Below are 14,655 nucleotides of genomic sequence, written 5' to 3' on the forward strand. Positions count from 1 at the left end.
GCAGCAAGGAAGTCATAGAGTGAGAGCGTTATATAGTAGAAGGAACAGGATCCCCAACAGCACGGAGTAGTGGTATAAGCACAGCGTAGTGGTATGAGGAGGGGAATGGAGGCAGCAGAGAAGTCATAGAGTGAGAGCGTTATATAGTAGAAGGAACAGGATCCCCAACAGCACGGAGTAGTGGTATAAGCACAGCGTAGTGGTATGAGGAGGGGAATGGAGGCAGCAGGGAAGTCATAGGGTGAGATTTATAGAAGAAGGACCGGGATCCCCAACAGCACAGAGCAATGATATGAGGAGGAAATAGAGGCAGCAGGAACAGAGGTACCAGGAAGCTCCCATCACAAAATTGCTGCGATTGTGATATACAACCACTTACACGGGCCCTAGCTATGTATATTGATTTGGTAGAAAATATTTAGAATGTAAGCTCTAGAGAAGCGGCAGCAGCAGACAGCAATGTACACAATAGTCTCTGTACAGCACTGCATGATAAGGTAGTGTTATAGACATAAGCAGTAATTAATAAATCATGGCTATTACTATTTGACCCCGAGGTCTGTCCACATAAAGAGAACAGGCCGACTGTGAAACGTCTAATATCTTATCAGTTAGAGTAGCGAGAGTATAATCCCATATATGGTTTATCCTATAGACAGTCACCATGTTGACTTTCATTATGTCAATAGCATAATGTGGACATGCAGCAGGTGAACACCGACTCAATGCTGACAAGCAGTTTTCAGCCAAACGTCAACATTTTCACTATGTCGACACGTCTATCTACATTTTTCTAGACCTTATCATGACAGGCCACTTGGTGACTGCTTGCACCATGTATAATTAGCTCATTCATTCTGCAGTAGTGTAAGGTACTGTGAAATTTCATGCGTCACCGTGAAGAGGAAACCATTATCTTACCTAACACACATATGCAAGCAGCCAGCTTCCTTACTACATGACATAACCAAAGGACTTTTATTCACATATAGGGGGAAGTACTGCGGAAATCCCAGGCAGTATAATTCAATGGCACAAGAACATTTATCTTGTGTCATCTAGAACATCACGTATCAAATGTCATTACCGTCACTGCATAAGTTACACGACACACTGATGTCTGTTTGCTCCCTAGAAGCTTACTGCTATAGATTAAGCAGGGAGGTAACCTAGGGTCTATCTGGCAGTGATTACCCCCATTCAGTCGTTTTCAGCAGGAAAAGGTTTTATCACTGCTTCCGGCTATTTATCTACAGGGTTATGGTGGAGACATCGCTGATTTCTCATGCAGTCTCTTTTATCTACGAGTTTAGCATAGCCGCTATGGAGACAAAAACGTGTTTGCAATTTACAAACCTTTGATAGGCTACCCTTATCGCAGTTTGTGGAAACAATAATGCCATCTCAGGATAGCATTCTGGCTACTTGCGAGGATGGACAGATAGATAGGAAGTAAGGACTGGGGTTAGCGTCACCCAGTGCGAAAGGAGGCATGAACTTGATGCCACTCCCCCTGGTGTATACCATGTTGGGCATGTGATCGTGTGTCATGCCCCCGTTTTCATCATGCTGCCCGCAGCTTCTCCCGACACAGTTTGGCGGACTCATCCATCACTGCTGCTCCGTGACACCATTCAAGGGGGATACAGCAAAATATCAGCGCAACCCCCTAGTGACACCCAGTGCGTCCACCCCCCCCCCCCCCCCCCCTCCCCCCTAGTGACAGCACTGCACAGGACAGGCACAATACTAACTTACATGTAAAACAGACCACCCGCTGCACGGATAAATTAATAATATCACATCCATCCAAGAAGAAATCTTGGCAGCCAGCGCACTATTTGTATATGTGAGACATAATCATTTATTGCAACATAACAATTAAATGAAAAAGCACCAGGCAACAAAAAGTAATCATCTATTTAAGAAGAGAGATGATGTCAGAACCAGACTGTTGCCTTTCGCTGCCATGCTAAGAACCTTGCGGAAGCGATTGCCATGGCACCAAAACAGCTGTCGGGTTCTGACATCAACTCTCATGATGATTCAGTAATTATAATGGGACCAACAATTGCACCTAAAGCAGATCAGGCTAATTAGCATCGTTCACTATCTGTAAGTGATTAAGTAAATCGCTCCTTAATTCTAAAATATTGAGGCCTAAATTCATACCCCCCCCCCCCCCAACAGTCCCAATTTCAGCAAGACAGTCACAATCAGGACTGTACTGCCCCAATCTGCCTGCGAGTTAGCAGGAGTGACCCATTCATCCTGCCAGGCACAGCTCAACAGCAGTGAATGCATAGGCAAATGCAAAGGGGGTGGGGGGGTTCTGGTTGCCCGGATACCACCCTCCTATTGCACAGCTGCTCAAATTTTGACCACGTTAGCAATCGTATATAATACGATTACTAGAGCTGCTGCAACATAAATTTAAGGAACAGAACAGAGCTGCTGCACATACCCAGTGTAGCAGCTTCTTCTACAGAGCTTGCCGTGTGTGTGGATCTGGGTGCTCAATCAGCGCGGTGGACCAGAGAGTCGCTACCAAGAAGAGGAGACAGGTGCTTTACCATGAGGTGGGAGAATGTGCATTTAAAAAGTGCTATTATATTTATGCAATTAGTAATTATGGGATGCTTAACCTTTTCCTGACCACTTATGCCATTTATAAGTATAAGTTAAGTATGTTTGATAAAGTCTATACAATAGACCAGCTACAGTGTTAATTATTAATAATGTTTTTCATACACTATTCAGTGTATAAAAAGACCAAGACTCCCGCACTTACTCCATTGTTCTGCAGAGCGGCAGATTATGGATTGAATATGGAAACCCCCCTCTAGAAATCCTACATTTGTCCCTGGAATGTGTTCCACGTGCACCTGCCACTGGTGTGTGCAGCGTGGTACTGTGATGGGAAGGGGACTGGAGAGGAAAAAGGACAGTGCACCAGGCATGCCTAGTGCCCAAATACAGCCAATAATCATGAAAAGAATACTGATCTTCTCCAAGATACTATATTCACACGTGCACGGTGGGGGGGAGAGTTGGGGAAAGGGCACACACGTGCACGGTGGGGGGGAGAGTTGGGGAAAGGGCACACACGTGCACGGTGGGGGGGGGGGGGGGGGAAAGAGTTAAGGGAAAGGGCACACACGTGCACGGTGGGGGGGGGGGGGGGGGGGAGAGTTAGGGAAAGGGCACACACGTGCACGGTGGGGGGGGGGGGGGGGGGGGAAGAGTTAGGGAAAGGGCACACATGCACCGCTTACAAAATATATATATATATATATATATATATGTCACATGTGCACAGTGGAGCAAGAGACGCTAAGTACATCGCTGCACGCATACGATTTTTGGATTTATCCATCACACCTCCAGGAAAAATTAAAATAAAAAACGCTTAGATCAATCTACGGTATCCATCCTGAGTTCTGCAAGAGTAGGTAAGTATTTTAAATCCATAATAACAGAAACAACAAGAAGTGGTCTAGAAATGCAGCTAGATGTATATTAGACAGCATACAGCAGCAGAACAGAGCCCCCGACAGAACAATTTCCATTGGACAGCTGATACAGATTATATTCGCATTACTCATCCTTAAGGTGACGGATCCCGAGGATATGAACCTTCAACAAATGGGTGAGAAACTACTTACTGAAAGTCCTTTACAATCTGCAGATCTTTTCTCTAATGTCCCTGGGACCCTTTCATCCTTATGGAATGAATACTACAGTGTAACTGCAGCTGGCTATGCTACAATATTCCAGCCACTATCCCACTGTGTACCATTGCCAGGCTGGTATCTGTCACTGCAGAATATCTCCGGCCACTGCCAACATAAAGAGAAGACAGAGTACAGGGCATGCACAGGCAGACGGACCTATAACAGGGTTATTTAATGGCAGCGTGAACAGAGAGCTTTGTAAAGGCCAGCTGTGCAGCTTGGCAGGCGGTCCCACATGGAATGTCTGCCTGGAAATGCTTTCATTGCTCATGCAGCAGGCTAGAGGACAGCGTCATAGTTTATGTTCATTAATAATGAACCGCCTGACACTTGGAGACACAAATGATTACACTTGTTCCACATCATGTGCCGAGCAACAACACCAAAACAGAGTGCACCACGGCACAGCCCGTCGGAGGGGCTGTAACAGGCAACAGCAGCACTCAGACTTGTCACCTACACATTATGTAGCAGCGAAGGGTTACACCTGTGCCGTCACCCTCCCCGACAGCCTGGGTGACTCACAGGCAAATCACAAACCTTACACTACAAATTCCAATTTAAAACATAAGTACTATCTTGCTGAGGCTTGTAGTGCCATACAGGAAAAAAAAAAATATACAGTTGCACTCTAAACACTAAGAATACTAATAATCTAAATAATTACAATAAACTCTACAATTTAACATGGATATATTTATATAATATGTCAGTGTTAGGGACCCACCTGATGAGGTCACCGTGACATGGTAGGTGGGCCCACATACTTGACCAAAATTGTGCTAAGAACCTCAATTTTACTCCATGTTAAACTGTAGAGTTTATTATAATTATTTAGATCATCAGTATTCTTAGTGCTTAGACTGTGCACCTGCATTTTCTTTTTCCTGTATTGCACAGAAAAACTGTTAAGGTCCATACACACTGGGCGTTTTTGCCTAGAGTGTATGAACAGCGATGATCGCCGACACCGCTGGGCTGAAAAGCGCTCAGTGCATACACACTAAGCGCTTTTCCCCGCTGCCCAGCGATGTCAGCGGCTTTCCATAGCAGTACGCTATGGAAAGCCGCTCACCGCGCCATTCATCTACTGGTAATACCAGCAGATGAACGGCGGCTCCCAGCGATGAAGCGGGAGCGCGCATCACCGCTCATTGTGTGGCCATACACACTGGGCGGCTTTGAGCTGAAAGCAGCTCAACACACCAAAAGTGACCTGCTCTCAGCTCAAAATCGCCCAGTGTGTATGGGCCTTTAGGAGGAGGAGGAGGAGGAGGAGGAGGAGGGGGGAAGAGGATGTGACAAGAGGGAAGTCACAACTGCAAAAGCCACCAAGGGGATAGGTGACTGCTGTAGCACGGTACAAGGGTAATACTAATTAGGACCTCATGTAATATGACCACCTCAGGACAATGAATTACTAGGTTTTATCTGAAATTTTCCACGCATCCTTGGTTTATGAGGATTTATAAGGCTGCAGTTATTGCACCCAACAAAAACAAATAGTTATGTAACGGAAATATAATATTACATGGTCAACAAATGATGCACAGCAATAATCCACATGCAGTGCCCATCATATCAGGGGCAAATAGATATTAAAGGATAATACAGCAAACTAATGTATTAGCAGAATTACTATATGTAGGTGTTTCACGGGGGTGGTATTCATGTGACCGCCGGTCAGCTGACCGACAGTCACATGACCTCCTCCGTGAGCCCGACGGCTCACTATCCCAATGGTCGGCATGCCGACCAACAGGGACTATTTCCACTCGTGGGTGTCCACGACACCCATAGAGTGGGAATAGAACCTGTGGCGACCGCAGGTCGCCACCGAGCCCGCAGCGTGGCGAGCGCAGCGTGGCGAGCGCAGCGAGCCCGCAAGGGGCTTGCTGCACTCGCCCCTCCCCGCCGGGATCCCGGCGTCGGTATGATGTCGGGATCCCGGCGTCGGTAAGGTGACCGGCGGTCAAGAGACCGCCGGTCACCAGTACTACACCCATTTCACGGGTAATAAGACACTCAGGAGCTGGGTTACTGTAATAAGATGTTACTGGGGTAATACGGCACTCTGCAGGGATATGGTTCATCAAATCGACAGTATCTAGGTCGACAATGTTTAGGTCGACAGTCACTAGGTCGACATGGATGGAAGGTCGACAGGGTTTCTAGGTCGACATGTGCTAGGTCGACAGGTCTAAAGGTCGACATGAGGTTTTTTGTGTTTTTTTGGTGTCTTCGTAGAGTGACCGGGATCCCAAATTAGTGCATGGCTCGCTTCGCTCGCCATGCTTCGGGCATGGTGCCTTCGCTCCGCTACCGCTTCGCTCGGCACACTTTACCGTTTCAATCGTAGTCCACATGGATCGTTAAGTATGAAAAAATTCAAAAAAATAAAAAAAAAAAATGTGAAAAACTCATGTCGACCTTTAGACCTGTCGACCTAGAAACCCTGTCGACCTTCCATCCATGTCGACCTAGTGACTGTCGACCTATAGTGGTCGACCTAAACATTGTCGACCTAGATACTGTCGATCTTCAGACCGGATCCCCTCTGCAGCTAGATCCCTGTAACAAGAGGATATAGGGGAAATAAGGCGAGTGGTGTATGATACGTTGACATGCAGAAGGTCGATATTCAATATGTCGACATTCACAATCTTCAAAATGTAAACATTTTCAGAATGTCAACAGTATTATTTTAGGGGATGTAGTTGGCATCCCGGCGTTCGGGATCAGAATGCCGGCACAGAATCCCAATAGCCGTCAAAATGCCGATGCCAGAATTCCGAACGCAAGTATGCAGGGGAGGGTTAGAGTACCTTTACCATACCTCCAAACTTTTACGATGTCCCAGCCGGGGCTGCTCTACGTGGCGGAGCCGCTCGCAGTAGAAAAAGGGGAAAGGGGTGTGGCCTCAGTAAAATGGGTGTGGCTTTGCAGGGATGCCGGAACAGCCTGCCACACCTGCGCATGCACACAGCGTCTTTTCACCGCAGCGAGTGGCAGAGAAGCCCCCCAACTGCCCCTCCCACGGGACACTGTGTCCCGCAGGAGGGACAGTTCCACGAAAATTGGAACAGTTGGGAGGTATGCCTTTACCTCGGTGCACCTGTCTGGATTTCAAGCAGGCAGGATGCCGGAATGGGTATTCAGACCACTGGCATCCTGACTACCTAACCCCCCTACACCTATTTGTATGTGTGAACATTGTTACTACTGCGTGCACGGGGTGAGCCAACCATGCCCAGGGTGTGCAGGCTGTCCTTATGCACATACCTTAGGCAGCCTCAACCTTACATTGATCAAAAAAGCCATGCAGCAACCTAAGGGCTACTACAATAGAACCAAATTATACCGGGTGATCTGCGGCTTCATGGCGCAGTGGCCAAGCTGGACCAGCTCTGTCTACAAGGGGGAAGTACTTCCCCAATGAGTTCCAACTGGTGCGGAGACTCCCTGGGGTTATGATGAACGCCTGACATCATCTTCCTGACGTGGCTTCCATGCAGTGATTGGATGGGAAGCATACAATCTCCGGCCACATCTGCCAGGGCCTGTGCTCCCTCCACCTACACTGCCTGGGCATGGCTGAGACGGTATGCATTCAGGGTCCCGGCTGGTGGGATTCCAGCGGCCATAATACAGGTATGGGAACCCTGCCAGCCGGCAGAAAACAGACGGCGGCATCCCGAAGAAAACAGGATCCCGAAGGTAAGTATGAACTGCTGAGTTAGGTTTAGGCAGCGGGAGGGGGGTTAGGGTTCGGCACACTCTGGGGGTGGGGGAGTTAGGGATAGGCTGCAGAGAGAGAGGAGGGGTGGGTTTAGGGTTAGGCACCCTTGTCGGCATAGCCGCGATTGGGATGCCGGCATCTGTATACTTACCGCCGGCATCCCGACGCTGGCTTTATATACTGAACCCGCTAAGACAGATAGCCAGCATCGGCCACTGGATGATGTCAGGACCCTGTGAGTCTACCCATCTGGCAAGGGGGCAGCTACCCCTTTTCTGAGTGAAGGAGAAGAACATCAGGAATAACCCCAGAGGAGGGAGAACAGTGGGACCAGCCCCAGCACTAGCTCTGACTCCAGCCCTCTGGGTGAGCAGGAAACCAGGGGAAGAACATCGGTCTGGGCTGTGGTGGAAGGCAGGAGAACACCAGGACTGGCCCCAGCAGGAGCATCTCTGCTGCTTACAGCTGGATATTGGCACATACTCACTGGGTTCCTACGTCCTCACACTCACCTGGACAGGTGCCATGAGATCAATACATACAGTATACAATTCTGTTTCAATAAATCTCTCCCTACAACAGCCCTATGATTTTCTCCATTTATATGTTTGTTATTTGCTAATGTGTATTTATACCCTTTGCTCCACATTAGCAAGGGCTCTGCACCACTACCCGGGTCTTAGCTCCATCTAAACCACCATCATAAAAAATGTCAACATTATGATTGTGGACTGGAACCCATTAAAGCACCCGTGAACTGGCTTAGCATAATACGACGTTACATAGTTAGTATTACACTTAGGAGCTGGGTAAAGGAAATACAGGCAAAGTCTCCCATATATAAAATGCATGGGACTTAAAACTATTTTGGATATCGGACTTTTCTGTATTTTGGAATATCTGCATACCATGATGAGGAATCTCGGGAATGGGACCCAAGCAGTGGCAGTTTGGGGCGGTCAACACATAGAAACATACCTGTAATGCTGTATGTAATATCTGTGCTGGCTGCCTGACCACGGATATAAGCGCCGTCTGTGTGTTTCACAGTCGCAGCACTCAGCTCCTCCCTCCTATATAAGCCCACCCCCAGACACCTGCAAAACCAGCCAATGGGAGTCTGGGAGGACGGCTATACAGGAAGGACATGGTTGGTTCTATTTTGGAGTGGCTGAAGGGACCTTGTGACGTATCTAGGGGAGGAGCTACGTCACCAGGGGGAGGAGCTACGGGCGAACAGGGTACCCAAAAAGTACCCTCGCGGGCTCGCTTCGCTCGCCACGCTTCGGGCACGGTGGCTCGCTCCGCTTCGCTCACCACCTAATTACTAAAGGTAATAGTTGGTGGCGTGGACAGTAGAGGAACTATCCCGCTGGCGTAGCTCCTCCCACTTGTGTCGTAACTCCTCCCCCAAATGGAAAAGGTCCCTTAGCCCACTTGATTCTAGCATCTACCGGAAGGACATGCCGAGTGCCGTTTGGCGGCTGTGAAGTACACACATAGCATACAACACTACAGGTACGTTTGTATGTGTTGGACCCAAGTCTGAACACAGAATGCATTTATATTTCACATACACACAGCTTGAAGGTCATTTTATACAATATTTGTAATCATTTTGTACATCAGAAAGCAAAAGGTGTCACTATAACAGTCACTATCAAAAGATTCCGTATTGCGGCATTCTGTAGGGGTAACAACGCACGCGAGCGCAGGGGTTACTGCAATACTATGTTAGCGGAGAACCAAGACGCCAAGGATTACTGTCCCAGGGATGATATAATAACACAATATAATAGTAATAATACAGTAGTGCGAATACTCACCCAAGACCAGTGACAGGCTGGAGAGCGTAGTGGTGAGTAGCGCCAGTAACACAGACAGATCCATCAGTCACGCAGGTGAGGACACAGACGGCGCCGGAGGTGCAGGTGCTGAGGAAGAACAGGTCAGTATATTACACTGCAGCTGCTGTATCCACCTGTGTACAAGGTGGGAAATACTGCACCTGCTATCAAGCACTAGGTACATATACATATATATGTATATTATACACATTATATAGCATTACACCCGGTTTACCCCCAGCAGGACGCTGCTCACCTGTCCCTGTGGGCGATACTCATCCACACACAGGCACCTATTTCATCCAGGACGCTTCTTACCTGGCCGAAACTAGCCGGCTCCGCCCACACGGCCGCTTAGTCATGTGACCTCCCTCCCTCCTCCGCCCTCGCACCTGAGCGCCACAGCCACTTCCGGGTACACCCTGCGCGTCACCTGTGTGTACGGAGCCCGCACAGCACTTCCGGGTAACGCACCTGTACGGAAGCGCGTCACTTCCGGCAGCTCACCTGTGTGGCCCTGTTGTTATGGCTGCTATACATATCTGTCGCGGTGTGGTAACACACAAGTACCTACCTGCATGCAGCGTATTATGCATGCACCTTAGAGCAGGTGATGATGGCAGCCTCACAGGGTGCTTGTACGAATGCTCCTCTGCTTTTCCTGCCTTATTCCTAATTTCTAGGGCTCAGGTAATTATATAAGAGGCTGCAGGTGTGTGTGTGTATATATATATATATATATATATATATATATATATATATATATATATATATATATATATATAGATAGATAGATAGATAGATAGATAGATAGCCTCCACAAGCAGCCGGTACTCAAAGCAAACAGGCTCAGGTGCTCCATCCAATAATAATATAATGTCATATATTGCTCAAAAAATAAAGGGAACACTAAAATAACACATCCTAGATCTAAATGAATGAAATATTCTTATTAAATACTTTGTTCTTTACATAGTTGAATGTGCGGACAACAAAATCACACAAAAATTATCAATGGAAATCAAATGTATTAACCCATGGAGGTCTGGATTTGAAGTCACACTCAAATTTAAAGTGGAACACACTACAGGCTGATCCAACTTTGATGTAATGTCCTTAAAACAAGTCAAAATGAGGCTCAGTAGTGTGTGGCCTCCACGTGCTTGTATGACCTCCCTACAACGCCTGGGCATGCTCCTGATGAGGTGGCGAATGGTCTCCTGAGGGATCTCCTCCCAGACCTGGACTAAAGCATCCGCCTACTCCTGGACAGTCTGTGGAGAAACGTGGCGTTGGTGGATGGAGGGAGACATGATGTCCCAGATGTGCTCAATTGGATTCAGGTCTGGGGAACGGGCGGGCCAGTCCATAGCATCAATGCCTTCGTCTTGCAGGAACTGCTGACACACTCCAGCCACATGAGGTCTAGCATTGTCTTGCATTAGGAGGAACCCAGGGCCAACCGCACCAGCATATGGTCTCACAAGGGGTCTGAGGATCTCATCTCGGTACCTAATGGCAGTCAGGCTACCTCTGGTGAGCACATAGAGGGCTGTGCGGCCCCCCAAAGAAATGCCACCTCACACCATTACTGACCCACTGCCAAACCGGTCATGCTGGAGGATGTTGCAGGCAGCAGAACGTTCTCCTTGGCGTCTCCAGACTCTGTCACGTCTGTCACATGTGCTCAGTGAGTACCTGCTTTTATCTGTGAAGAGCACAGGGCGTCAGTGGCGAATTTGCCAATCTTGGTGTTCTCTGGCAAATGCCAAACGCCCTGCACGGTGTTGGGCTGTTAGCACAACCCCCACCTGTGGACGTCGGGCCCTCATACCACCCTCATGAAGTCTGTTTCTGATCGTTTGAGTAGACACCTGCACATTTGTGGCTTGCTGGAGGTCATTTTTGCAGGGCTCTGGCAGTGCTCCTCCTGTTCCTCCTTGCACAAAGGCGGAGGTAGCGGTCCTGCTGCTGGGTTGTTGCCCTCCTACGGCCTCCTCCACGTCTACTGATGTACTGGCCTGTCTCCTGGTAGCGCCTCCATGCTCTGGACACTACGCTGACAGACACAGAAAACCTTGTTGCCACAGCTCGCATTGATGTGCCATTCTGGATGAGCTGCACTACCTGAACCACTTGTGTGGGTTGTAGACTCCGTCTCATGCTACCACTAAAGTGAAAGCACCGCCAGCTTTCAAAAGTGACCAAAACATCAGCCATAAAGCATAAGAGCTGAGAAGTGGTCTGTGGTCACTACCTGCAGAACAACTCCTTTATTGGGGGTGTCTTGCTAATTGCCTATAATTTCCACCTGTTGTCTATTCCATTTGCACAACAGCATGTGAAATTGATTGTCAATCAGTGTTGCTTCCTAAGTGGACAGTTTGATTTCACAGAAGTGTGCTTGACTTGGAGTTACATTGTGTTTAAGTGTTCCCTTTATTTTTTTGAGCAGTTTATATATCACAGGTGTGTTTAAGAGAGGAGAGGGCCCATGTACAGGCTCAGTGTGGGTCATCTCCTCTTTGGTAGCGAGTAGGCGCTGGCTTTGTGCCAGTCTGCTGCATGTGAGCAGGTCTCCAGGAACATGGCACCCGTGTCTTGTTCCCAGGTACATCTCTATTGCGCATGCACGAATCACAGAGAGAATGGACGCGGCAGCCATTTTCTCAGTGATTTATGTATGCAGTACCGGTCGCCAGGGGCGGCTTGGGATTGAAAACCAGCCCGGGAAATTTATGGAAGCAGTCCTAATGTGGGTGGGGTCTGAGGGGGTGGAGTCTGTCAAGATCACTGCTTAAATGGCCTGATTTTGAGTTGTACACAGTTGCGGCCTCCTTGCTTCTTTTGTGCAGTTGTGTCTGCAACTTATTGCTAGTGCCACTATATAGCCCTTCTCTGGTGTACATCCATACACCTGACAAGGATTGTGCAAGGACTGAGATGCCTCTGTCGGTGTATATAGTTGCAGTTTGTGCGTCTTTAGACGCCACCATCGGTCATGCAATTGTAACCTGCACCAGCCCTATGCTAGGCCCAGATCAGGCGTCTGAGGAAAATAAAACAAAAACACATTGGCCTCAAACAGTAGAAAATTATACACAATGGCCCACACAGGGAAAAACCAAACTCTTAAAGCACACTACACACATGGCGGCAGGGGACACACACTAAATACAGCACACTACATACATGGCGGCAGCAAGGGGCACACACTGCATACAGCACACTACATACATGGCAGCAGCAAGGGGCACACACTACATACAGCACACTACATACATGGCGGCAGCAAGGGGCACACACTACATACAGCACACTACATACATGGCGGCAGCAAGGGGCACACACTACATACAGCACACTACATACATGGCGGCAGCAAGGGGCACACACTACATACAGCATACTACATACATGGCGGCAGCAAGGGGCACACACTACACACATGGCGGCAGGGGACACACACTAAATACAGCACACTACATATATGGCGGCAGCAAGGGGCACACACTACATACAGCATACTACATACATGGCGGCAGCAAGGGGCACACACTACACACATGGCGGCAGGGGACACACACTAAATACAGCACACTACATATATGGCGGCAGCAAGGGGCATTCACTACATACAGCATACTACATACATGGCGGCAGCAAGGGGCACACACTACATACAGCACACTACACACATGGCGGCAGGGGACACACACTAAATACAGCACACTACATACATGGCGGCAGCAAGGGGCACACACTGCATACAGCACACTACATACATGGCAGCAGCAAGGGGCACACACTACATACAGCACACTACATACATGGCGGCAGGGGACACACACTAAATACAGCACACTATATACATGGCGGCAGCAAGGGGCACACACTGCATACAGCACACTACATACATGGCGGCAGCAAGGGGCACACACTACACACATGGCGGCAGGGGACACACACTAAATACAGCACACTACATAAATGGCGGCAGCAAGGGACACACACTGCATACAGCACACTACATACATGGCAGCAGCAAGGGGCACACACTACATACAGCACACTACATACATGGCAGCAGCAAGGGGCACACACTGCAAACAGCACACTACATACATGGCGGCAGCAAGGGGCACACACTGCATACAGCACACTACATACATGGCAGCAGCAAGGGGCACACACTGCATACAGCACACTACATACATGGCAGCAGCAAGGGGCACACACTACATACAGCACACTACATACATGGCGGCAGCAAGGGGCACACACTACATACAGCACACTTCATACATGGCGGCAGCAAGGGGCACACACTACATACAGCACACTACATACATGGCGGCAGCAAGGGGCACACACTACATACAGCACACTACATACATGGCGGCAGCAAGGGGCACACACTACATACAGCACACTACATACATGGCGGCAGCAAGGGGCACACACTACATACAGCACACTACATACATGGCGGCAGCAAGGGGCACACACTACATACAGCATACTACATACATGGCGGCAGCAAGGGGCACACACTACACACATGGCGGCAGGGGACACACACTAAATACAGCACACTACATACATGGCGGCAGCAAGGGGCACACACTACATATAGCACACTACATACATGGTGGCAGCAAGGGGCACACACTGCATACAGCACACTACATACATGGCGGCAGCAAGGGGCACACACTGCATACAGCACACTACATACATGGCGGCAGCAAGGGGCACACACTACACACATGGCGGCAGGGGACACACACTAAATACAGCACACTACATACATGGCGGCAGCAAGGGGCACACACTACATACAGCACACTACACACATGGCGGCAGGGGACACACACTAAATACAGCACACTACATACATGGCGGCAGCAAGGGGCACACACTACATACAGCACACTACATACATGGCGGCAGCAAGGGGCACACACTACATACAGCATACTACATACATGGCGGCAGCAAGGGGCACACACTACACACATGGCGGCAGGGGACACACACTAAATACAGCACACTACATACATGGCGGCAGCAAGGGGCACACACTACATACAGCACACTACATACATGGTGGCAGCAAGGGGCACACACTGCATACAGCACACTACATACATGGCGGCAGCAAGGGGCACACACTGCATACAGCACACTACATACATGGCGGCAGCAAGGGGCACACTACACACATGGCGGCAGGGGACACACACTAAATACAGCACACTACATACATGGCGGCAGCAAGGGGCACACACTACATACAGCACACTACACACATGGCGGCAGGGGACACACACTA

At 48.9% G+C, this 14,655-nt stretch overlaps 1 protein-coding gene across 2 annotated transcripts in view; it reads right to left on the reverse strand.

The window, feature by feature from the left end:
• CRB3 (crumbs cell polarity complex component 3) overlaps positions 1–9,737 on the reverse strand; it is a 43,830-nt gene extending 34,093 nt beyond the window's left edge. Inside the window, exons 1-2 of one of the 2 annotated variants that reach the window (XM_063930168.1) lie at positions 9,639–9,737; positions 9,300–9,407 (exon numbers count right to left, since the gene is read on the reverse strand). In XM_063930168.1, the coding sequence (XP_063786238.1) occupies positions 9,300–9,363 (64 nt within the window). In that variant the 5' untranslated portion in view covers positions 9,364–9,407; positions 9,639–9,737. Of the gene's footprint in view, positions 1–9,299; positions 9,408–9,576 lie in introns of both variants that reach the window. The other variant, XM_063930167.1, reaches the window with a different exon arrangement.
• Between the last annotated feature and the right edge of the window lie 4,918 nt (positions 9,738–14,655).

Source organism: Pseudophryne corroboree, chromosome 6, assembly GCF_028390025.1.
Source record: "Pseudophryne corroboree isolate aPseCor3 chromosome 6, aPseCor3.hap2, whole genome shotgun sequence".
Classification (NCBI taxonomy): Eukaryota; Metazoa; Chordata; class Amphibia; order Anura; family Myobatrachidae; genus Pseudophryne; species Pseudophryne corroboree.